At 37.6% G+C, this 27173-nt stretch overlaps 1 protein-coding gene across 2 annotated transcripts in view; it reads right to left on the reverse strand.

Annotated features, from left to right (window-relative positions):
* Positions 1-314: 314 nt before the first annotated feature.
* The window catches only part of LOC132117967 (PHD finger protein 20-like), a 37082-nt gene continuing 10223 nt past the window's right edge, over positions 315-27173 (reverse strand). Inside the window, exons 11-19 of one of the 2 annotated variants that reach the window (XM_059527379.1) lie at positions 26818-26952; positions 26624-26719; positions 20777-20908; positions 20332-20510; positions 15801-15900; positions 15419-15614; positions 14919-15327; positions 1905-2124; positions 315-1808 (exon numbers count right to left, since the gene is read on the reverse strand). In XM_059527379.1, the coding sequence (XP_059383362.1) occupies positions 1663-1808; positions 1905-2124; positions 14919-15327; positions 15419-15614; positions 15801-15900; positions 20332-20510; positions 20777-20908; positions 26624-26719; positions 26818-26952 (1613 nt within the window). In that variant the 3' untranslated portion in view covers positions 315-1662. The remainder of the gene's footprint in view (positions 1809-1904; positions 2125-14918; positions 15328-15418; positions 15615-15800; positions 15901-20331; positions 20511-20776; positions 20909-26623; positions 26720-26817; positions 26953-27173) is intronic. The other variant, XM_059527381.1, reaches the window with a different exon arrangement.

A 27173-nucleotide genomic window follows, 5' to 3' on the forward strand; every position in this document is an offset into this window, starting at 1 on the left:
TAGTAAAAGCATGGTCACCATGTTTGTTTTAGTTTTTTGGCATATTGATTACTTTTTGTATAACCAGTTTTACTACAAAAAAAGTTTAGCAAAACCATGGTTAATTTGTGGTTACCAAAGTTTAACTAGAGTAACCATGTGTTTTTTTGTAGTAAAACCATGGTTAATTTTCATAAGGGATTGTTGTAGATGTATACAATTAAAAATCAATCACTTAAACATTATTTAAATGTTAACTATAATTCTGTTTGTCCACAACTTTGCAATAAATCATTAAAAAAAATCTAGGAATGAGCAGAGTAAAAACAAACAACTTGGGAGTTTAAATGTTTGCATTTATTTTCTTGCAGTTGGATTACGTGTATATTTTTCAAAACCTATTATAATTCCTAGGGACCCCACCGTTAAAAGATGCCAGTGATGGAAAAATTTAATGTAAAAATAAAAGGACTGCAATACATGTGAATCATAACTAGATATCCAATGCCTGGAAAGCAACAGGGCAGATGTAAAAATATAATACACAATACTGAAAAACAATCAATGGACTGTCAGTTGCGCACTAGCTGTACAGAGAAAGTTAACAATAAAACACAAGCCCTCTAAATACCTGTTGGCAGGATTTTATAACAAATGTAGTTTGCGTATTTGAGGGTGAATGACACTCAGATTGGCCTGAAATAATAGATCAGGCTCAGTCAGATGTAAAAGGGTGGCAGAATCAATAACTTAAATTCACATTTACAATAACTTAAATGCATCTAATGTCTTAATCAAAATCAGTCTTGTAGACTTAAACAACAGAAAGAAACTAACAAAACGGTATCAGAAACAGTGAAACCTTGGAGAAAAAGAAATATACAAAGATTCAGTATGCAAGAGAACAACATTCTGTGCTTGTTTTTTGTACCAGTGGAAACAAAGTTCACTGCTTTGAAATGAAAGCAACATCAATTGTCAAAAAATTAGAGGGTTATAGGCCCACAACTACAGTATTCACATCAGATCAAAGTTTACAGGAAGTCTTTACTGTAAGTGCAACAGTTTAAGCAATTGGTTGGGTTATTTACAAGTTTACATGATTTCTTAGTACAAATATAAAAGTAAAATGCACACTTTTCAGATTAAAATATATTTTTTCATATTGTTGTACTCCTATTTAACGTTTTTTCTTTTAACTACAGTAAAATACCACTAGGGTCCTTAAGCTCTTCACCCAGAGCAAATAAGTGCCAAAGAGCAAAGAGTCCAAAATTATTACTTAAACACTTATGAATTAACATAAAACAATTATTTGGCATGTGAAGAATACAGAGAAAATTACATGAAAAAACAACAACAACAACAAAAAACCTCCTAAGGCTATGATATTTATGATAAGTGCTACAATGAAGCATTATATTCCACAAAAAACAAAACAAAAAACCGGTTGTTTGCATTAGGTATCATTACCCTCAATCATGAGTGTTGTCTAGCCGGTGACTACTGTTATACTGCTGACCAGACCCATCACTCCAACATGTATGTGCCACAGAAACTGTCACACTGACGTTAGCTTGAATCATTGAAGGGGTTCCTCTCAAAACACAGGCACATGTAAGTATTTCAGCAGTTTTAAGGAACTCAGTTGAGTGTGAACTGTTTGTATGTTCTCTGTCGCCCTCAAGAGGACGAGGAGCAGAGTGCGATCTGTTGGACAGTTCCCAGGTCAGTCAGGAGCTGTCTGATGCGATGTTTCAGTTGAGGGAGGCGCGCAAGAGGATCTGGAGGCTCTAGCTCACCTGTGTAGTCTAGCCAACTCTCCAGCACTGCAGAATGATATTCACATGTTATTACAAATAAATCAATCGGAAATTATGTTTTCAGTTTATTGATTTTTAAACCAGGAAATCTGTTTGTCTCACCGTCTAGTTCTCGCTCGATAAGGTCCATCCTGTGCGTCACCTCGTCCTGCACTGCTTCAATGTGCTCCAGCAGGTTCAGCTGCCACTGCTGGTGCAGCACAAGGTCAGGGTCAGGCTTTGGGTCAGGGGTCACAGGGTCAGGCTCCTCTTCCTTGATTTCTCCCACACAACTCTTTTCCTGCTCTGGGCAAACCAGTCTTTTCATACGACACTCCAGCTCCTGAAAACAGAAACCAATGAGATGCATGTTTGGTGTGCACTGATGTTCCCATGTCACTGATAATGAAGAATGATTGATTGAATGAAGCATGATAGTAATTAATTAATCTAAATGTGTTATCAATGAGACATTTGTTTGCAGTCCAAAACAAATTAGTTCAGTTTTTTAAATGCGCAGCAAAACAATGCAGAAAATATGGTGATCTTCTAAGTAGAAATGTGTGCATGCTGCAACTATTTGCTGACAATATAGACCCGTTTACACCTGGTTATTTTATGTGCTTTCTAGGGGTGCACGATAAATATGGGCCTTTAATTAATGCGCATCTCGTCAGTAAAGCTGGTTTTCTAATCAGCAGTAGAGCATAGAGCAGCTATGTTAACGGCTCTGTGTAGTAACAGCTGCTCTATGTGAAATCACACACCTGATGGAATTTACCGCTGATTAGAGAACCGGCTTTACTGATGAAATGCACATTAATTATCGGCCGATATTTATCGTGCACCCCTAGCGCTTTCTCTGATTAAATAGCTAGCTATCTGTGTGTGCAAATACCAGTAGTAAATGTCCTCCAAAACACTGTCGAGATGGATTAAAATCCGATCAAACCACTTCAGGAGGACATATTCCAGATGAAAACAAACAAGTGTAAATGCACCACTCCTCCCAAAATATACATATAATAAATGTGTGAGAGCGTTTTATATCCGTTTTGTGAAGAAGCATTTGTGGCCAAGTGTACACAGTAAAAAACGTTGGGTTATTTGTGTAACCCAACCGTTGGTTTATGCATGTTGGGTCATTATGTTGGGTTATATTAAAATTTGTTGGGTTATTTGTTTATGCCGTTGGGTTATTTTTAGTGATAACCTAACCGTTGGGTTAAAGTTCGCGCCGCTTGGATGGTTCAAATATTAACGGATCAGTCAGTGACGGACAGTCAACGGACATCAGCGACAGCCTGATTGTGAAAGGTGAGTAATTTGAGGTTTTATGATGTATATATGTAACTTTTATATGAAATAATGTGTACTGAAACGTTAAATATATCTTAGAACTATTTTTTTATGTTTTTGTTTAACGTTACTTTTGTCTTTTTTTCCTATTCTCCGGATCAGAGCGATTGTTGTTAGCTATCCCAGTTTATTAGGCTAAGTTACCATTGAAACATTAGCCGAAAAATTAGCGAAACCGTTCAGAAATGTATTAACCTAACGTTAATAAAAATGCCTGGTGAAATATACAGATAAACTAAAGTAACGTTAGGTAAGTTAACGTTAATCAGTTATTACGCTGCACGGACGATTTATCAGCTCGGACCGGCACATAGCGCAGCTCACACCTCAAATTATCACATGACGGACACCACAACAATGCTGTGAGATTCAGTGAGAAACGTTTGATACACTGAATTCGCTGTTATAAAAGTAAGTTGCAAAAAACCCACTCGAAAGCGGCGCTGCTGTAAAGCAATCTGCTCTTTCTGCGGATTTTCGTACCAACGCCACACCACTCAAACATAACATTAACATATAACTTACATTATGTTAGCTATAACAGACGTTTGTGGGGTCAGGTCAGTTAACCATCATGTTTGTATAAGTTAGTTAAGTTAAGTTAGTCAGTTTACCATCAGAATGAGTTTGAAACGGATGTTTCAAGGTACAGCTGCTTTAATATATTAATGCATGTTGTATTAAATGTAATAAAGGAGTAAGTTAATGGAATAGCATCTAATTATAGTATATGTTATGACAATTTTGCATTTGTATTAAATGTTTTGTACTAAACGTGTTTATACTTGTTTTAGATAAATGGATTCATTTGTTAGGGACAAACTACAACAGTGGAACCTCTGCAATTTAATAGAAACATTTCAAGGTAAGTTAATCTATTTAATTCAGTGATGCTTGATTTATATATATATGTATATATATATATATATATATATATATATATATATATATATATATATATATAAGTTTTTGTTTGTTAATGGTAATGAACTGGTTCCCTCTTGCTCGGACATTTGCCCAAGTCACTGATATATGTTCTAAACAACACTCATATGGCTTGATCTAAATTCAGAAGATATTGTCATATTGCCCAGCCTTAAAATCCTGCTCTATTGTAAATCATTATTAACATAACATTATTGCTCAGAGACATGGATTAAGCCTAGTCCCAGACTAAAATCTTAATCTGTGTCTGTGAAACTGAGTCTATGACTTTCTGCAAATCTGCATTGAAACAATATATATTATGAAAAAGCACTATATAAATTAAATTAATTTGATTTAATATAAAAAAAGAGAATTAAAGACTAGTTTACTTTTCATGGACTAAATGATTATTTTTCTGCTTCATTTTAACACAGAGGAAGAAGTCGATGAAGATAGCTTTATGCTACTGGATGACGCAAGCATTGCTGCGCTAATTCCGCGAATTGGTCTCAGTGTTAAATTCAAATTAAATTCGGAATTTTTGGGAGTAAGTTTACACTAGCTAAACAATGACTGCGTGTTTTCTGACATGTTTTAAGTGCAATAAGGCAATTTCAGGGAAAACAAAAGATCTTTTTGCACATCTTAGATTGATTCATGGCATTAACAATGCTAGCTCCTACTTCAGATGTAGTGGAAATGGCTGTAACAGAACATTCAGTTACTTATGGTCATATAAGAGACACATATTAAAAGAACACATTTGTCAAACAGTATCATCTACAACAGATACAGATTTGCACAACCAACATATTCCAACACTCTCACCATCAGAAAACATGACTATATCAACAACACTTGATGATTCTGGGGGTGATGAGGAAACCGAGGACTGGGATGATTTAGCAGAGGAAGATATAACCTTCAGAGTGGCATGCTTCCTTGCAAAGCTTAAAGCCCAATCAAATCAAACCTACTCTGCAATTAATTATATGGTAGGGATGGGACGATTACCGGTTTTACGATTAACCACGATAAAATGTCCTGACGGTTAGTATTATCGTTTCAAATTTAATTATCATAACAACCGTGTTTGATTATCGTGATTTTGAAAACTCGCGATAAATCCTGTCCAGCCAGAATCAGTTTGACGCAGGCGCGCGCTGCAGCGCGCAAGCAACATTGAGTTTTGCATGAGAAGACATGGCGGAAGGCAGTGACAGCGCACGGGAGATTTTTCAGCCATCCAAGAGGACAAAATCTGAGTTGTGGTCGTATTTTGGATATTACAAGAGCCCTGACGGCAATTTAATCGAGGATGGGCACCCTGTCTGCAGATCTTGCAAGAGGAAAATCGCTGCAAAAGGGGGAAATACGTCGAATCTGCTAAGTCATCTTCGTGACAACCACCCACTCTTATATAGCGAATGCAAGGTGAGTTAACTTTTACCTTAGTACCAAAACTAACTTGGGCAAATAAGCGGACAAAAAATAATGATTAGAGATTAAATATTATTTCATTATCTCACTTGTTATTCAACGCAAAGCTTCCGTGAAAAAGGTTTAACGTTACAGCAAGTGGCTTTGATCCATAACGGACAAACATTACCACAGAAATATATTCAGGGACATATTGAATTGTGATGAATGTTTTTAAATCTTACCGGTTTCTAAATCCATTAAGTTATGCACGTTACAGTGAGTGTAAGAAACAATCGTCGAGACAATATGATCACTTCAACATTTATTATTGTAGTATTATTAAATTACTCTGATTTGATTTTCAATACAATCAAAAACTGATACGCAAGACGTACATATGAATGAAACCAGAGGTCGTGCCCGCGGTGATTCTAGACATGCAGGCGCGCTGTGTTATAATGCGTTGCTATTTATATATAACGGTCATAATAAGTATTTTAATAGTTTAGTCACCCAACCAACATATTTGTTCATTTAATGTGTGTGTGTGTGTGTGTGAAATGTATTTATTATTAATATTATTTATATTAATAATATTCGGTCATGCAAACACATATGCATGAGTGAATAATATTATCATTAATAATAAGAATACATTTGCTATTTCTTTGTTTACAGAGTGGGCGTGCAGCAGGCAAACCTAGTGATGCTTCTGGTCCCTCGACTCCCTCCTCATCTACAGTTGTGACACAGACACTTGAACAAGCATTTAAAAGGCAGACTGCTTATGCACCCACATCAAAAAATGCACAAGACCTCACTGCAGCCATTTCATTTTTCATTGCAAAGGACATGATGCCATTTCAAATTGTTGAGAGGCCTGGTTTTCTGAGGCTGATGAAAGTTGCTGTACCACACTACAAAGTGCCATCACGAAAATATTTTTCCAAAACTGAAATACCAAACCTGTACAACCAGGTCAAAGCTGCTGTTGTAAAAAAAATAGCTCAAGGAACATGGTTTGCTGCAACTACTGACCTCTGGACTAGTGAAAGCGGTGGTGGTCAACCCTACATAAACGTCACTATCCATTACCTCACCCCAGACTGGCAACTGGAATCAAACTGCCTCGAAACTCAATTCTTCCCAGAAGATCACTCAGCTCAAAACATCAGCGAGTTTTTTGAGAACATGCTGGAAGAATGGGGGATCAACAAAAAAGACCTGGTCTGCATAACCACAGACAATGCAACAAACATGATAAAGGCATTTGAAGATTTCTCAGAAGTGTGGCTTGGGTGCTTTGGCCATAATTTGAATCTGGCCATTTCAAAGGCTTTGAAAATTCAGAGAGTTGAAAAAGCAGTCAAGGCCTGCCGTCATCTGGTCCAGGGCTTTTCAAGGAGCTGGAAGAGAAGGCGAGAACTGAGGGAAAAACAAGCTACCCTCAACATGCCACAGAAGGCTCTAATTCATGATGTGGTGACTCGATGGGGATCTACACACAAGATGGTTGAGCGTTTTCTTAGTCAGCAGCAACCAGTCTGTGCAACACTGGCTGGAGAAAGAGGAACATGGCATTTAATGCCCAAGGATACCGAAATAACTGTCATGGAGCAACTTTGCCAGCTCCTCGAACCTCTGAGCAAGTTAACAGATGCACTTGCCTCAGAAACACGAGTAACGCTGTCAGCAATCAAGCCTGTCCTGGACCACATTAATTCTGATGTTTTGGAGGAAAAGGACACAGATACATCCCTGACCAAGGAGATGAAAAATTTAATGAGAGAAGACCTCAAAAGCAGATACCCAGAGAAGGCTAAGAGAGTCATGAACATGGCTTGTTTCATTGACCCCCGCTTCAAAAGGAGCGCTTTAGATGAGTCTGAGGCTTCAAAAATTGAAACTGACTGTGTCCAGGAAGCTGTGAAGCTGGCTGCACAAGTCAGGGAAGAACCACAAAGCACCTCCACCAGCACTCCACCAGCAGCATCGGAGGGGAAAGGCCTAGCCGGGTTGCTGAGTAGGATAACTTCAACAAGGCAGCAAAGAGGTGAAGAGGGTCAGATTCCAACCACTCTAGAAGACCGTGTGAAAGGAGAAATCAAAGTCTACCTGTCTCTGCCCCCAGTTCCAGCAGAAGAGGATCCACTGGTGTGGTGGAGGGGTCATGCATCAGAGCTGCCTCACCTTGCCAGGGTTGCCAGGAAGCTTTTGTGCATCCCAGCAACCAGCGTTCCATCAGAGAGAGTGTTCAGTGCCAGCGGGCATATTGTCTCTCCTCAAAGAGCACTTCTTAAACCAGACAAAGTAAATATGCTGACATTTTTGCATTTCAATCTCAAGTGAACGAAGATGCATATATAACACTAATGTTAGGTCAGCTCAGCTGTACTTTTTTCTTTAGAAGATGAGAACAGACATACAACCAATCATTGCTGTTCATTTGATTCGTTTACATATGGTTGTATTGTTGTTACATGATGCACAGATTGCTTTACTTGTGTTGTTTTTATGTGTGCATTTGATGTTCTTATTTAAGGTACTGTTCATTAAAACCTGCACTAGGAAAACTTATACCTCTCAGGGATCCATGTTAATGTTAATTTAATGTTTATGCTTAAAACAAGTTCATATAGCTGCTAATTATATTTGTTGTTTGTTGATTTTCAAAAAATAAAACTTGTTCAAATGTTTTCAGTGTGTATCAGTTCTTTTTGAACATTTCCATCTCATTTTAACAAAACCGTGATAATATTGATAATCGTGATAACTTTGGTCACTATAATCGTGATATGAAATTTTCATACCGTCCCATCCCTATTATATGGTGAAGCAAACATCTTCTTTGATCACTGATATTGTAGTTAACTTGCAGACCAAGACAATGGCTCTTTTGCATCGACTTGGTCACTCAGATCACCCTGATGTTAGTACCTTGAGTAATCACTTTGAGAGAGCTGCTGAACCATTGTTGGACCTGGATTCAGACTTTAAACAGATGAAATATTTTTCTCAAACGGGGTTTTTCATTAATCCAGAGACTAAGCATTTTCCAGGCAATTCATATGTCCAGCGTTTGGATGCACTGACTGGCAGTGTGAGACAGATAGCAGTGCAGGACACCTTTCAATATGTTCCTTTGCAGCCTGTCCTTAAAAAAATACTAGAAAGTCCTGGTACCATGGAAAAAATCCTTTTTCAGAAGCAACATAAAGATGGTGCCCTCATTGATTACATTGATGGTGAGCAGTACAAAACCAGCCACTTGTTTTCAAAAGATCTCTCCATTCCGCTGTCCCTGTATAACGATGATTGTGAAATTGTAAATCCCATCGGTTCCAAGACTTCAATTGACAAACTGGGGCTAATTTACTTCCAAATGAGATGTCTACCACCTGAGCTGCTGTCTTCATTGTCAGCATGCTTTCTGTTAGCGGTGTACAAGTCAGATGACGTCAAGACATATGGCATTGATGCAGTTCTTGAATGCATAGTTAAAGATTTGAGGGATTTAGAACAAAATGGCATTCAAATTGAGACTGAACAATTCAGTGGTACCATAAAAGTTGGTGTTGCACAGGTGTGTGGGGACAATCTTGCCCTGAATTCTCTTCTTGGTTTTTCAGAAAGTTTTGTAGCAAATAGTGTCTGTCGTTTGTGCAAAATTCACAAACCAGTTCTCCACAGCCAGACAACAGAGGATCCAAATTTGCTGCGCAATGCACTGAATTATAGTCAGGATTTACAGACTAACAATCCTACAGAAACTGGCTTAAAACGGAGATGTATCCTAGACGAGCTTGCATTTTTCAGTGTCGTTGACAATGTTACACCTGATATCATGCATGATATTTTGGAGGGTGTTGGCCCTCTGGAGGTGAAACTAGTGCTGTCTGAACTTATAGCTGAAGGCCACATTAGCCTGGATACTGTAAACTACAGGTTAACAAGCTTTGATTATGGTTTTGTTGATAGGTGCAATAAACCATCAGTCCTGTCAAGTCATGAACTTAAGAACCACAGCAGTGCCATGCGTCAGACTGCAGCACAAATGTGGTGTCTTTTGCGATTTCTTCCCCTTCTAATAGGTGACTTAATACCACATGGCAACAAGAACTGGGAACTGCTGCTTCTACTGTTGTCTTGTATGGAAATGATATTTTCCCCATCCATGACTGCTAAGGCCACAATATACCTCCGAAGTCTCATTCAAGACCATCATACACTATTCCTAGAGTTGTTCCCTCACTTGCATTTACGACCAAAACACCATTTCATGGTTCACTATCCATCTGCTTTCAGAAAGATAGGCCCACTTGTCAACTTCTGGGCAATGCGATTTGAAGCTAAACATAGCTTTTTTAAAAGATTAAGCCATGTCACTTGTAATTTTAAAAATGTCACAAAAACCATGGCATACAGGCACCAAATGATGCTGTGTTTTCAGCTGATGACAGGCAGGTTGTTCAAGAAGGAAATCGAGATTGGTTCAGGTCAAAAGTCGGTTCTTCAGTCAGTCGAGGGTGTTCAAGATATTACTGGTAGCTTGGAAGATTTTCCTCATTCCAGTGAGGTTTATATCTCCTCATGGGTCAAGGTTAATGGCACTGTATATAGGCCAGGTATGACTGTTTTCATGTCCTGCAATACAGATGGAGATGCTCAGTTTGGGTGTATTAAGAAAATAGTCACTCTTGATGAGAAAATGAAGCTAATAGTTCAGAGATGGACAACAGTTTGTTTCAGTCATCATTACTTTGTCTATGTTGTTGTTCCTGACCAAGTTTTGGAAGCACTTAGTGTCAGTGAACTGTTTGATTTTCACCCATTACACGCAGTCAGGTCATTTGACTGTGATGATGACCATTACTATATTCCTCTACGTTATCGCCGTTTTTAAGTGTTCCATGCCCTTTAAATGAGGGTTTTTTTTATTTTTATTATGATCTTTTCTTTTCTTTAAATACACATGTATGGGAATTAGAAAGGGTGAGACCAATTCTGCATAGCTGCACCCATAGAATCTTCAATACAGGTAAAAGTTAATTGTCAGGTAAAGGATACTTGCTGATACCATCTGATATTTACCTCTATTTTTTTTTTTTTTTACAGTCTCTGGGTCAAAGCCCTGTTAACAATCAGTCATGTCACAATCAGTCACCTATAAGGATAAACCCAATAACCCCAACTCAGACAATAGTGGAAAGCTGCCAGACAAGAACAACAAGCAACTCAACCTTTGTAATAACATGTCTTTTAATACACCCGAACTTGAGTTTTTGGCAATTATTTTATGATATATATTTTTAAGAATGAATTGAATGGAATGTTTTTGTTCATGCATTCTCCTTTTCACAGGATATACGAGAAATACTCAGAAAATCTGGAGGATTAACATTAATAACATCCTTAGACCGAGACGGGCACCTCAAGCCTCAAGGAGCGACGTCAGATGGTGCGGTTATTGGTTTCTCATTTGATGGAAAGTTTTGGGGAAACGTGAGTACAATTAAAATCACTTGACCAATACATTTATATAAATAAACTAGCCTATTTAAATTATTGTTTATTTGTAAAGCCAATCAGCTGAGATCAAAAAGGAGATGGCTTTGGCACTAACTGCCCAGTTTCCTTGCCTGAAGAACAATGAGGGACATGGATATGTAAGTTGTGCTGATTCTGATCAGAAGATAATTGAGAGCTGATAAAGAGTATCCGTCCCCACTTTTTTTTTTAAGAGTGATTTATTTATATTTCTTTGCTGCAGGAGTCATGGTATACACCTGGTCGTTATCGTCACCCTGCAACAGGTTACCTGGAAGAAAGACTACGCAATGTGAGGAAACGTCTTAGAGCCCCACACAGTCAGAGACAGCACAGCCATCCACAGCCATCACAGAATTCCTCTTCCCGACCAAGTTTTCCACTGCCAGGTAAGAACTAGGGATGTGTCATGATTGTCCGAATCAAGTGCATTTTTGAAGGAACAAGTGAGTGAGATTTTAACTTGCAACTGGACAAGTAGCCAGTACAGGACTCAGCAAGAAGGACTGCTCGGTGATGCTGAGGACAGCTGATTCATACGCAAGTGTTATCATTTCATATAAATCCAAAGAGTCATGCTTAAAGATGGCCATCTTTAAATATCTGCAAAGACCAGAGCATTAAAATTACATAAATGTAGGCCTATATTACATGTATAGTCTCTCACTTTATTTGCTTCTATTTTAGAACACTTGATGATTATCTAATAAAATCCTCAAAACTGAAGCAATGCTCTTATGGCTACACGTGCTTGAATGGGATGGATTACTCAAATAAGCAAATTCAGTAATTTACATCCTAAATTTTAGCTTCCTAAATTACTTGCCTATATGTTTACAACAACTTTAAACGTGGTTCTGTCAATCATAAACAAGGGCCAGAACTGTTATTTTAGGTTAGTAAATGATAAACATGATTAAAAATTTTTTTTTGTAAATTATTAATTTAATTGGTGTGTGCCTAAAAAGCTGATCATTTGAATCGGGTGTTTTTGATCAGAGAGAGAAACCATTTGCACTGCTAGGGGTACCCCAGAACCAGGTTTGGGAAACACTAAGATAGATTATTATCACTCAAGTTTTTTTTAGATGTTTTCCCTAATTTTAGTGTGTTTTATCTGCTGTAGATTCTGAGTCATCTTTGACTGAACTTCACACAATGACTGAGTGGCTAAAGAACAACAGAAGCCCTCACAGCCAAGTCGAGGAGTTAATGATACGTACAGCACCTCATCGTGCTGCGTGGATTCGATCCTCTGGTACAAAAACTGTTGAGGAAATAAACAGAGAATATCCCAGACTTTATGATTTTCCTGGAATGGTGAGTATAATTATATGCATTTTAGGGAATTTACTGAAGGGTTGTCTTGGCCTGTAGTAGAAATCCTACATTATTTAGAAAAGTAAAATGCTTCAATTTAAATGTTTTGTTTTTGTTTAGATATCACAGGACTTTGGAGTTTTATTCCCTGACAATGCAAACCGCCTTTATGAGTTTTGGGTTCCTGTCTTCACTGACCGGATTTTACTTTTTGCAAGAAAAGAACCCAGGGCTGCTGATGTCCTTCTAGAAAGTCTGGAAACATTGTCAAATGGTAGGACATCCTATTAAAATCACAAAGTATACCATTTCTAGTCTCTGCACATGTAGTTTCAGATCACTTTATGAAATTTCCAAAATTACTTTTAATATCTAAATATCTATGGTAAGCACTCTCTTTATGGCATGTTATTGAATAAAAAAGTTACATTTCTTCAGGAATACTGTAATTATTTAAACAAGAAAAAAGTAGGGTGAGACTTGATTTGATCCATTGGTTTTTAAAAACTGTAAGCATTCTTTCTGTAAACTTGTCGTTCAAGATGTTCGTGGTGAAGTTGCCTTTAAAACCCTTCCTGCTGTTCTGCCATCATCGCCATACCGCACAGATGGGAAAATGGTCCGTCCAACTTATGCTGAAATAAAGCGCAGCTTCATTGACATTAAACCAGTAAGTTAACCCTCTGAGGTCTGAGCTGTTTGCTGGCAGGTGCACAGAATATGTGACATAGTAACATAGTAAAGTCACACTAATGACAGGACTATAAATGTGGTGTTGCAGGTGGTTCAGGAACAGTGTTTTCTGTTAAATAGAAAGTCCTTTGACATGGACTTTATACTTTGTAACTTTACAAATAGTTTACGTGCACAAACAGCTTATGTTAATAATATACACAATACGTAATTACTTAAAATCCAAATAGGCCCATTAAATTGCATTGCTCTGTATTACTCTTTCCTTCAGTGATTCTGGTTATCCACAGGTGTCATGACTAACCATGAGTTAACCTACTTATAGGCTTAGTTCACCCAAAAATCATTAATTCCTCACCCTCAATTTTATTTATGGGTGAACTAACCCTTTAACTACAATACTGCTTCAGTGTTACTTTTACACAGTAAACGCTGCTGAATTTTTCTGCGATTCATTTGTAAATAAAATATATTGTATCCATGGAATGTTCGTCACTATATATGCCAACTAATGTATATTTATCTTTTAAGGTTGATAAGCATGGTTATTTTTTATTAAATTTTTGTACTGTATGTACAGGTATTTTTTTGTGTAGGCACATCTATGTTATGTTTTTAATTTATTTAGATAATAGCCTTTTTTAATAAGTATGTTTATTTATTTTCATTGTAGCACATCTGTGTATGTTTTTAATTTATGAACAGTATAACTTTTTTAATAAGTATGTTTATTTATTTTCATTGTAGCACATCTGTGTATGTTTTTAATTTATGAACAGTATAACTTTTTAATAAGTATGTTTATTTATTTTCATTGTAGCACATCTGTGTATGTTTTTAATTAATGAACAGTATAGCTTTTTTAACAAGTATGTTTATTTATTTTTATTGTGGTGGCACATCTGTGTATGTTTTTGATTTATGTACTGTATGTGCACGCATGTTTTAAATTTAATATGCATATTTTAATATTTGCACATAATTGTTCTATTTACACATGTATATTTATTAAAATAATAATTTAATACTTAAAACATGTTAAAACATTTATTGTGTTTATACTCCAATAAAAAAAAATCTATTTGAAAACAATGTCTATTTTATTTATTATAAAAAAGGTCATAAATAAAATAAAATAAACATTTACCCAACTGTTGGGTTATTTTAACCCAACTGGTATTTAACCCAATGCATTGGGTTAAAATAACCCACAGTTGGGAAGGTGCTATACCAATCCACAGTTGGGTTATTTGTTGGGTTATTTTTAACCCAACATTTTTAAGTGAGTAAATTGAACTGTTTTAACAAATCAGATAGCTATCCAACCACAAAATATGCATGTAGTGACCAGATGTAAACAGGCCCTATGACAGATTTTGAACTGGTTTGAAAACATACTTTGAGCTGATTTGATAACAGACAACAAATTGGTTTAAAAATATTTTTAACCATTCTGAAAAAGACCTTGAACTGCCTTGACTACATATCAAACTGATTTGAAAACGGATCTCTAACTGGTTTAAAAGCATTTCAAACCATTTTAAAAAAAGACTTTGAACTGGTTAAACGAAACAAATTGATTTGAAAATAGAATTGGTGATTAATTGGTTTTAAAACAGTCCTCAAACTGCTTTCAAAATAGATCATCAACTGGTATGAAAATGGATTTCAAACAGTAAAAATAAAACTTTCTCAAACTGACTTGAAAACATTTTAATTCTGACAATGCTGCAACATGAATTCTCAGATTGGTTGTGTACAGTGTGCACTAACAAAACAACTGTGAGTCTTTAAATGTACACTAGCCAACAAGCTTCTTTCTTGTAGTGTGCATTTGGCAGAAAAGTTAACAAGTTGCTTGTAACTAACCTTACTAAAGGAGCGGTCGGCCAGCTGAAGCTTGTGCTGGTTGTGGTCCAGCTGCGTGCCGTACCTCTGCTCGGCCATCTCTAGTAGGTCCTCTGTGCTCCTCAGACTGTCCTCCAGCTCAGAACCGCACCGTGTCTCCACCACAAGTCTTCTCTCCACCGCAGGGTAGTATGTACGGGGCTTCTGGTAGCAGTGCTCGCTGCTAATGTACGAGTCCTGGAAAGAGCAATGCCTCTCCACAGGTGATGGGACTTCGCTCTTCAATGTCTCAAACTCATTCGCTCCCATTCCAATGGGTGAGGAGGGGAAAGGAGTAGCTATGCCTGAGTCACCTGCTGTCTTCCTCCGCAGGCTGTCTGCAGGTGTCCAGGGCTGCCGCCAGAACTTCAGGTCTGGATGGGCTTGTGTCCTAAAAAGAGTGCAGCTTTGCTTCATATCTCAATCTTTCACTTTATTCATCAAACAGCTGGTCGCATCGAGAGCATACAAGAATTACTTACTGTAAGATGCTCATCTTCAGCTGCAGGCCGTTCAGGACCTCAAACACATGGTGGACGTCCCCCAGGAGCTGATGGGCAGTTACCACTTTCTTACTGTTCTGGTGGGAGTAGTTCTCCTCCAGGAAAGACAAGCCATACATGTGACCGCTGCTCAGCCAGTCTTTATCATACCAGTACCTTTGACTCTGTCTCTGGGCTGCATACAGAAACACGCAAATTTAAATATTAACCCAAAGCCAGACAACAAAATGTATTGAGAAGTGGTTGCTATATTTTAGTTCTTGTTCTTTTTTGCCAACACACACACGCAGACCAGACAGATGGATAACAAAGCTACTATTATGCTAAGCGGAGATGGTTTGGGGAAGTTGTGGTGTCTCACCTGGTGGGTCTCTGCAGATGTAGCAGCTGTAGCTGTCTGGCACACTGTCCTCATACAGTCCCATACACGTCCCATGCTGCCAGCACAAACACTCATCACACTGCAGAGAGCACAGGACACATCATTCAGTCTCCCACACAATTGCTGAACTTGTATCACCACATTAAATAATTAATAATTCACAACATAAGTCAAGTCATTGTGCCGGTGCTCTGATTTTTTTGTTGTTATACTATAATGGCTTCCAGGAAACATAAAACTGACAACATCGGACAGGTTTGGAACGACATGGAGGTGAGTAATTAATGACAGAAATTTAATTTTGGGGTGAACTATCCTGTTAAGCTGTATGATTATTGTTCTCTGCAGAGCTCAATATTTACCGCTGATTTGCATCTTGTATCAACACTGATACTGAACTGAACCAACATTAATCTGACCTGAGCTGTTGTTCTTTGACAACATTGCTGCCTTGTTTGGAACTGCTTATAACTGAAATTAACTAGTTTCTGAACTGAATTATCACTGAACTGACCTGAGCAATGATGCTAAATATGTAATGTAATATTGAATGTGTGTGTATATTATATATATATATATATATATATATATATATATATATATATATATATATATATATATATATATATATATATATATATATATATATATATATATATATATATTACACGCACACAGACATATACACACAGAGGTGGGTAGAGTACCCAAAAACTGTACTCAAGTAAAAGTTCTTCTAGAAATATTTACTCAAGTAAAAGTAAACGTTCTAGTCTGAATAGTTACTTGAGTAGATTTTTTATCCTATACTCTTTTACTCAAGTAGTTAGTTACTAGTTACTTTGGGTCATATATACTGAGCCTATTTTTATTTAGATATATAGATAAAATGTATGTAATGTGTGTGTGTATAAATGTATATATTTCATCAGCCTTTACTCCAATTTATGTAATTTATTATAAAACTGTTTACTTAAGTAACAGATATAGGTGTCATGCCATAACATTTTTAATACGACTGACTTTATATTAAATTTGAATTTAACATTGAAATTTAATGTGATATATAAATTGCTACTAATCTTTCGTTGTTCAGAAAGCAAATAACATTTACATTATTAAAGATCATTTTCACTGACAGTCTAGAGCAGGGATCAGCAACCTTTTCGGCATGACGTGCCATTTTTTATTTTTATGGTTAACCACTGTGCCAACACAGCCCCCGCCCCCCCCCCCCCCCCAACACCCCGATATAATTCTGTATTTAAACGGTACATACACCATTTTTTATTATACGATTAAAAAAAACGTTTTTTAACGTTTAATCAACGTTAATGCACTGCTTTAATTGATGAACGTGCACACACAGACACACACACAACACACACCACTCGCACACAGAGATCTGAGATCGTGCTGTGCAAAAAGTAGCATTCAGAGTGTTGTCACGCTACTTTTATTAATCGATACTGAATCGCTACATTATATTTCTCAACAACAAAGGGGCAAAATCGCTTCATTGTCTGCAGAGAGAGACAATTTACCCCCCCCCCCACTTTCTTTCTCTCAAAATGGCCATATTTCAGAAAATTTTTCATCACTGGATATAGCTTTAGGTCATTTAACATTTCTATGGTAAAACGTATTATTAAAAGTTGACTAATGTTAATTGATTTGCAGCTTCATCTTACCTCACTCTCTTTAACGTTAAACTGACGCTACTTTGATCTGATTGGCCATCTCAGTCATTTTGACATTGAAGAGTGCTGTTAGACCGAGGCTTTGATCTGAAGCACCTAGTATGTGCAGTGTTTGCACGTGCATCCATGCAAGTTAATTCTCACACTTTAATAGTATTTGTAGCTCCTAACAGGCTGTGTGACTATGAGAAGTTATTACATCAAACTGTACGTCATTATACAGTTTTCCTTATTGCTTGCGTGCCAGCGATTATCCCTCTGCGTGCCACTGTTGGCACGCGTGCCGTAGGTTGCCAACCCCTGGTCTAGAGTTCAATCACTCTCAGAAACTCCCATTAAAATCACTGAAACTGTTAACACTGTGAAATCAATATCTTATTTAAAGATTCGTACACACACATCTGCACTTTGTTGTTTCTGACGAGAGAATTCACCACAAAGAGGTATTCAGTCAGTGAGCGAGTGAAGGAAGCACCGGCATTTTAGCGATGACTCATCTGAACGCCTCTGATTGGCCAATGCTTTCAAGAGCTCAACAGAATAGTGTGTGATTGGTTATAATGCGCAGCACTGTATAAACGCATCTATCTCTGGCTCAGCGCCAGCAAGCGAACACAGATCTGAATTTAGCAGCTGATGATATGACTTTCTGAACGTACTCGCACCGGTGTTATTGTATTAAAATTAATAAAATCTTAATTGGCTATTTTTTGTCTTTTGGAAGCTGCATTCAACTTGACTCCCATCTGTTATAAGCCACACGTACAACAAACTAATGTCACAGGTATCGTTTACTGCAATCGAATGTTGCCCAAGTTATTACCTGTTAAACAGTAGACAGCACATGCGGTGTTCATCTAATACGGATCTCCATCGCAAGCAAATAATAGCCTTTGCAGATTTGCTTTCTATTCAGTGCAGTTTTCAACGCTGCTGATGTTAAACCTTACAACTCTGAGTGAACCACTTCAGACGCTCAGCGCGTGCGACAGGGAACTGAACGAATCATTCAAACTGATTCATGAACCAATTCACTCGTTTGCCAATTGGTTTGATCAAGCCTTTGAACAGAATTGACTCAAAAGAATGAATCATTCGCGAATGGGCATCGCTCATTGCCCAGAGAAAAGTAGACGGGGCATTTGGAATAAACTGAAACATTTATAACATTTATTGCATTAAGATAAAGTAACGAGAGGAGCGTCGCCCACAGTAACGAAGTAAAAGTACAGATTTTTCCCAAAAAATTTACTCAAGTAAGAGTAAACGTACCCATCTTTAAATATACTCCAAAAAGTATGTTACCCCAAAAAATTACTCAAGTAAATGTAACTCGTTACTACCCACCTCTGTATGTATATATATATATATATATATATATATATATATATATATATATATTAGGGGTGGGCGATATCTTGATATTTAAAATATATATACCTCGGTTTTAAGACGTTGTACGAACAGCAGGCAGATTTCTACTGTAGGGCCCTATGATTTCCGCGATGCAGAAAGCACGGACGTAATCGCGGAATCCAGTCATAAAAACGGATTTTACAGTTTAACGCGGAATGGCAAAGAATTTGCCAAATTTTGAATGAAGTACCGTATTTTTCGGACTATAAGTCGCACCTGAGTATAAGTCGCATCAGTCCAAAAATACGTCATATGGAAAAAAAAACAAGTTGCACTGGACTATAAGTCGCATTTATTTAGAACCAAGAGAAAACATTACCGTCTACAGCCGCGAGAGGGCGCTCTATGTCTTCAGTGTAGACTACAGGAGCACTGAGCAGCATTAGAGCGCCCTCTCGCGGCTGTAGACGGTAATGTTTTCTCTTGGTTCATTTCTCTCGGTTCATGTCAAATAAATTTTGATAAATAAGTCGCACCTGACTATAAGTCGCAGGCCCAGCCAAACTATGAAAACAGTGCGACTTATAGTCCGGAAAATACGGTAATCGAAAGTAGGTCATTGCACTTACATCAAATCGCGATATGAACTAATATCTGTAAATATTAAGCCGGAAAAGTCTATTTAAATATGAATTCTGCATGTTCTGTGTGTCTGTGTTAATGAATGGCGCAGAAGCGCATCTTCATTCATTAAACACACGGAAGCGTGCGTGACGCTCGCGGTGATTTCAGCTTCTGTCGTCTCACTAAATAAGTAGTAAACACATGAAGAACATCTCCAGAACTGCTCTGAGAGTCACTTCATGAGCATCTGACCGTTTGATTTGAGTAAAACTAGCGTCATATATCACATCATAGACTGTAATATCACATACACAGAACTGTAAAGGTAAACCAGTCAAAATAAAAGTATTTGCCAGAAATCTATTACTATTGTTCGGCAGAATGTACATAGCCTGCTACTACTTAATGAAATGAACATAATTTAAGGAATAATCACACAATATTTCTTCCATGTTTTATTTTTAATAGTAAATCCCCTTTGTTTACCAAAAAATAAACTGGCTTAATTTTCAATAATTAAAAGATAAATTAAATGGATGTTTTATGCCTTCATTTGATAACCAGAAAAATGTAAATACACAATTTCAGAGGGGGACAAAACATTTCATAAGGCTATTTTAAGATTTTTTTTTTTTTACAAATTAAGTTGTTTTTATGCATTCAAATAAGTAAATAAAACATATGGTGAAGAAAAAATAAAACACTTCATAGGGCAATGTTTTATAGGCAATACTTTTGAGTTTATGGTCAAAACAGATTTTATAATTTGAGTTTGGTCAACAAATGCATCAAATGGAGGTCTGGTCAGATTGCAGAGGCTGCTAGTTCACCTGTATCATGAAGTCGTTATCCTCTCGCACTTCACAAATACAGCGTACGATTTCAGAGCTGTGAGGGAGTGTTTCCACACCCTGCTCTGAGAGGGGCACGTTCAGATCCAGCTCCGTGTCAGACTCCTCCTCACTCCATACAGGACTGTCCGAGGACAAATCACTGCTGCGGTCTTCACCTGGAGGAAACAAGTAGACCACAATACACACACTTAGGCAGCAGATTTGAGCTGATTTTATAACACAGGGATCCATGCAAGACAATCAGCTACTCTAATCACACATGCACACACATTAAACACACACTAGAAAAACATCTACAGAGCGGCAATGACTAGACACATCTGACGGAGACAATTAGTCAAAACACTGAAAGACATCCAAGCAGGTGAAAAACAAAGCAGGCAGCTGTGAGTTTGGAGGACCTGTGCTCTGTGGTACCCACCCTGGCTGAGCATCTTTTCGGGGCAGTGTCCCGTGTAGGACTGGTGTGTGAGGGAGAGGGGCAATTTGTGGGCCGAATTCAGATTGCAGGGGAGAGGCTTTAGGCCAATGCTCTCCTCAGTGCTGTAACAGTCTGTCAGAGGAGGAAGAGCAGACGCCACACAGGGTTAAACACAGTTGTTCCTCACCGACGAGGCAGCTTCTAGATCTGATTCAGTTCTTGATGTTGTCAAGAGGGATTGGCAAACATTACGCTCATTGTGTGGGCAGCTCTGCAATTTAGGAGTCTATTAATAACTCAAGACGAATGACACAGAGTTGGTGTCCCAATGCTGACACACTGCTGTGATTTAAATGTTATGCCAATGTATGCTCCACCGTTGCACACACACCTGTGAGAAACGTATGAGATACCTAACACTATAATACATATTATACACATAATATCCTTTCACCAATTTAGATTTATTAGTTACTCCATATCATACAAGTAGACCATAAATGTTATACAATTACTGCAATCCCTCCAAACATTTTGTACAGGAGGCATAGCCCATGGAAACTTCTTCCACCTGAAAATCTTGTCAGAAATAAAAGTAAACTGAGGACATTCTTTCTAAATAAATGAATCAAAACATTAAATAAATGTGCAAAACCAGCAGTTATCAATATCAAAATCAGTTTGCTAAAAACAAACAACAATTTTTTTTTATCATTTTCCATGCATAGTGTTCAAACTTTTGCATTGTTTAAGTTGTTAAAGGTTGCAGATTTGGCTTTTTTAAGAAGTGCATCAGTGAAAGTCTCTTTGTAACAAAAGCTGCCTTTGGAGACAATCATGACTTTTCTTGTCACCAGAGAACTAAACATCTCTGTGCTCATATTAATAGATTATTATTAATGTTGAAAAGAGCGGAGAATATATTTTTTTTCTTCAGGTTTTTTCGGGGAAATAAATTGAAAGAACTGCATTGTTTGCTACATTTGTTACAGTTACATTTATTTATTACATTTATATTATTTACATCAAGCTTTTGAATGGTATAGTATTGTATATTGTTATTGAAACTTCATAATGTTTCACTTGATTATATATTTAGTCAGGAATTATAGTTTGGAAAAAGTCTAACTAGTAAAATGTTTACACGTTATGTGAAAACTAGTACAAGTATATAAATAAATAAAAAGAGACTTACTCATGTTTATTATCTCTGCTGAATAAAGTGCTTCATTCTTTTTTTTCTGAGGAAATCCAAATCTCAAATACTCAACCAAATCACATTTTGGGGTGAATTATATCTTATTCCTCTCATCGCGAAGCAAACAGTAAAATAAAAATAAAAACTATTTAACATTAGAATCTGTATAGGGCGTTCAGCGCGGGGGCGTGGTCACAATAGAAGATAATGAAGGGAGACATGAAAAACAGACATCGCGTTGTTTTCATATGGATTACTTTATCACAGACTATTTGTTTTCGGCAGCACTTGTTTGGTTTAAAAGTAGACATGTCAAGCTTTCTATAGATCTCTCTCATGTCTCTTCGTTGAGTATTCACGGAGTTACAGTTCATTTTAATGAAAATGACTCATAACGCGTATCCGCGTTAACCGACTCAAGAGGGTTGAACAGAACAATTCAAAACGAAAGAAAACAGACTGCTCTCTGCGTATGTAACGTTAATCCGTATGAAATGTGCATTTCTCTGGCACGTTCACTACTGCGAAGATCGCGAGACAGCATCGTCAACTTTATCTTTGCAGTCAACACGACATTGATACAGAAAACACTTGTTTATTAATAATTATATTCATAAAATATTCATAATCATTACTTTTGCCGGTTCTTTGTGACAGCTTTTAGGTGCGTTATTGGCAGCGCCCCCCTTGTTAGCCTACAAGAACGCGTGAACTGAACTGAGCTCGTCACAGATGGACTGCTTGTTATGATGTCAAGGTCACTTTTTTTCTTAAACAATTTAGATTTATAACTTTACAACAAAGCCCAAGATCCGCCCACATTCATAAGATACAGAGATAAGTAGAAAAAAAATAAAAAAAATGAAAAAATAATAAAAAAATTTTTTTACAAAAAAATTAAAAAAAAAAAAAAAAAGAGAGAGAGAGAGAGAGAGGGGAATCATTGTTTAGAGATATAACCAATACCTCTCAAGATTTCAAGAGGTCTGATAAAGTCTCAACAAGGTCCAACCAAAACTATTGTCCTTCTGGTGGCTCCATGCACTTTAGCTGTGGTACACTCCAAAAGAGCAATGTCCAGCAGATAGGACCAAAACATCTCAATTCTAGAACAGTCCCAGAACATATGCATTTATGTACCTTGACTTGCACTGCTGCATAGGTGACATAAGGGGTCAGGCTTTCTTTTCATTTTATATACCACCCGAATTCCGGAAAAGTTGGGACGTTTTTTAAACTTTAATAAAATGAAAACTAAAGGAATTTCAAATCACATGAGCCAATATTTTATTCACAATAGAACATAGATAACGTAGCAAATGTTTAAACTGAGAAATTTTACACTTATCCACTTAATTAGCTCATTTAAAATTTAATGCCTGCTACAGGTCTCAAAAAAGTTGGCACGGGGGCAACAAATGGCTAAAAAAGCAAGCAGTTTTGAAAAGATTCAGCTGGGAGAACATCTAGTGATTAATTAAGTTAATTGATATCAGGTCTGTAACATGATTAGCTATAAAAGCTTTGTCTTAGAGAAGCAGAGTCTCTCAGAAGTAAAGATGGGCAGAGGCTCTCCAATCTGTGAAAGACTGCGTAAAAAAATTGTGGAAAACTTTAAAAACAATGTTCCTCAACGTCAAATTGCAAAGGCTTTGCAAATCTCATCATCTACAGTGCATAACATCATCAAAAGATTCAGAGAAACTGGAGAAATCTCTGTGCGTAAGGGACAAGGCCGGAGACCTTTATTGGATGCCCGTGGTCTTCGGGCTCTCAGACGACACTGCATCACTCATCGGCATGATTGTGTCAATGACATTACTAAATGGGCCCAGGAATACTTTTAGAAACCACTGTCGGTAAACACAATCCGCCGTGCCATCAGCAGATGCCAACTAAAGCTCTATCATGCAAAAAGGAAGCTATATGTGAACATGGTCCAGAAGCGCCGTCGTGTCCTGTGGGCCAAGGCTCATTTAAAATGGACTATTTCAAAGTGGAATAGTGTTTTATGGTCAGACGAGTCCAAATTTGACATTCTTGTTGGAAATCACGGACGCCGTGTCCTCCGGGCCAAAGAGGAGGGAGACCTTCCAGCATGTTATCAGCGTTCAGTTCAAAAGCCAGCATCTCTGATGGTATGGGGGTGCATAAGTGCATACGGTATGGGCAGCTTGCATGTTTTGGAAGGCTCTGTGAATGCTGAAAGGTATATAAAGGTTTTAGAGCAACATATGCTTCCCTCCAAACAACGTCTATTTCAGGGAAGGCCTTGTTTATTTCAGCAGGACAGTGCAAAACCACATACTGCAGCTATAACAACAGCATGGCTTCGTCGTAGAAGAGTCCGGGTGCTAACCTGGCCTGCCTGCAGTCCAGATCTTTCACCTATAGAGAACATTTGGCGCATCATTAAACGAAAAATACGTCAAAGACGACCACGAACTCTTCAGCAGCTGGAAATCTATATAAGGCAAGAATGGGACCAAATTCCAACAGCAAAACTCCAGCAACTCATAGCCTCAATGCCCAGACGTCTTCAAACTGTTTTGAAAAGAAAAGGAGATGCTACACCATGGTAAACATGCCCCGTCCCAACTATTTTGAGACCTGTAGCAGAAATCAAAATTGAAATGAGCTCATTTTGTGCATAAAATTGTAAACTTTCTCAGTTTAAACATTTGCTATGTTATCTATGTTCTATTGTGAATAAAATATTGTCTCATGTGATTTGAAAGTCTTTTAGTTTTCATTTTATTAAAATTTAAAAAACGTCCCAACTTTTCCGGAATTCGGGTTGTAATAAACAGGGGGTGGCATACGCCTTATAGATTAACTTATAATGAATCATTTGATGTGCTGGGTTCTTTGAGGTAGCAAAACAATTTCTCCAGACAATGTCCCAGTCAATCAGAGTGTTAAGTTCTCTCTCCCAGGAGCTCTCAATCGGAATATTTGAGTACTGTCGCACCACAAGCGATTTATAAATTATACTCACAATACCTCTAGAATCCATACTAGAATCTATCCAGTTTATCATAGGATGAGGACATAGTTTAGTCGACCAGGGTACACCATATGCTTTCAATGCAGATGTCAATCTTAAATACAAGAAAAAGGAGAATCCTGGGAGAGAGAATTCATCTTTTAGAATCTGAAAGGACTTGAGCCCATAATCATTGGTCAAGGTCACTTTTAATATTCATAAATTCAATTAGGCTAAACATAGCCTATCTGTTACCTTTATCTTACGTTAATAAGCACCTGGCCTGTCTAAAACCTTCTAAATTTCAAGCCATTCCACCACTTTACTAACTGCCAACTAAGCGTTTGGATAGGAGGGGCAGGTGGGCGGCGGGTTAACATGCACCGCTCAGATTGGCCGAAAGCTTTTCACTCCACTTACACGCTGTGGCTCAGCGGCAGAATAAGCGTCATAGATTGCATAGAAACTGAAATCGGCGAAATGCAACAAAATGCGTACCTAGAGAGCAGAGAATCGTACAAGCGTACTTATGGGTCAAAATGCGTGCAAAGTACGAAAAATGCGTACATGTTGGCAGGTCTGCGTGTGGGAGAGGGAGTGGCTCTTAAATGAATCAAAAGCTGATTGGTTGCCCCCATCAGTGAATTTTTTTATTTTTTTTTATCACAAATGGTAAATGATAAACAACAACAAAAACAACTAGCAAATGTTCCATAAAATGCTACTTAAAATGTGCATTTAAAACACTTATAGAATTTTTTTTTATTATTTATTTAAACACATTAAAAATGTTACTATTATTTTAACATTTTAAATCATGAATTAAATAAACCGTCTTAAATATGTTCATTAATTTGTTCATTAAAAAAAGGATTTATGTTTTCAAAGTATTGTTGAACTATTTAATTCTTGTTAAAGTAAATTCATTCTAAAATTACAAAGGGTAGTCTTTTAAGGCTTCATACATTTAGTAATACATTTACAGCCAGTGGTACAGTTTAACAGTTTACAGGTTCTGTTTTAAGTGATTTAAACTTTAACTTTGCATTAAAACCCGAGCAAAGAACAACACTTGAAGCCTTCAAGTCTGCATACGTCATCTCCTTCATCGCTCTGATTGGTTTTAGGTCTATCCAATTGCGCCCAGAGGCATTTGAACGAGGTCCGTCGGTGACGCCCCTTTAGAAACGAGACGTCTAATAGGCTTTGCCAGACCCTAACTCAGTTTCGACTGAAAAGGGTCTGGTTTTAACCAGGCTACAGAAGGTGATCTCAGACCTGCAAATTCACATAGCATGAGACATTTGACAAACAGGATCCAAACTAACTAAACTAAACTAACACCAACTAAAAATTAAATATAAGAAACTTCTCATCAATCCAACTTTAAAGAATTATTTAAAAAATACCTTACGTTTAAAAAGCTGGATGTTTTTAGCATGGCATTAAAATATACTTTTTTACTTTTAAACACTTACCTTGTCATAAATAGTTTATTATTATGCCAAACAGAAACCCTAGAGCATGACATCATTACTGGTCCGCAGTAATTTTACAGAAATGAGAAATACTTGAAAGTTTGCAGCTCGAGCAGACAAACAGAGGGGACAGCAGAGAGCCGAAGACACACAGAGACATCACTGCACTATAACAGCCGTCTCACCTGACTTCGACTTCCTTTTCTTCTTCTTTTTCTTCAGTTTGATGCGGAAGAAATCCCTCTGCCGCTTCTCCCTCAGCCTCTCCCGTTCTTTCACTCCTTCAGATGAGAAAATCAATCTCTATTACGGTCATGTCCTGAATCAGCGAGAGCATGTGCTCAGAAATGCATGGAATGATCCGGATGTTCTCCAATACCTGTTTCCTTGTCAAGCAAGTCTGTGTAGTCATGCAGCGAGCGGTTGAAGTGCTGGTTCTCTTTGCTCCTCTGTGCGCCCAGAGTGGCCGAGCGCTGCCGGTGCAGGGCGACAGCAGGGGGCGACAGAGCGTGACCTGCGGGAGGAAGTTCATTTAACCCACACTTATTGATGCTTTTTTTCCTGTCATGTCTAACATAGCTGTTTGTGCATGTGAACTAGGGTCACCATATTGTAGTTTAAAAAAAAAAAAAGAGGAAAGTGGGGGCAGGATGCAGACGGGATTGAGGGGGCCTTAGTAGCACAATGGCCATATCCCAAATATCAAAACTCAAAACATGGGATTTCCATACATAA

This window comes from Carassius carassius, chromosome 37 (genome assembly GCF_963082965.1).
Source record: "Carassius carassius chromosome 37, fCarCar2.1, whole genome shotgun sequence".
In the NCBI taxonomy this organism is placed as follows: Eukaryota; Metazoa; Chordata; class Actinopteri; order Cypriniformes; family Cyprinidae; genus Carassius; species Carassius carassius.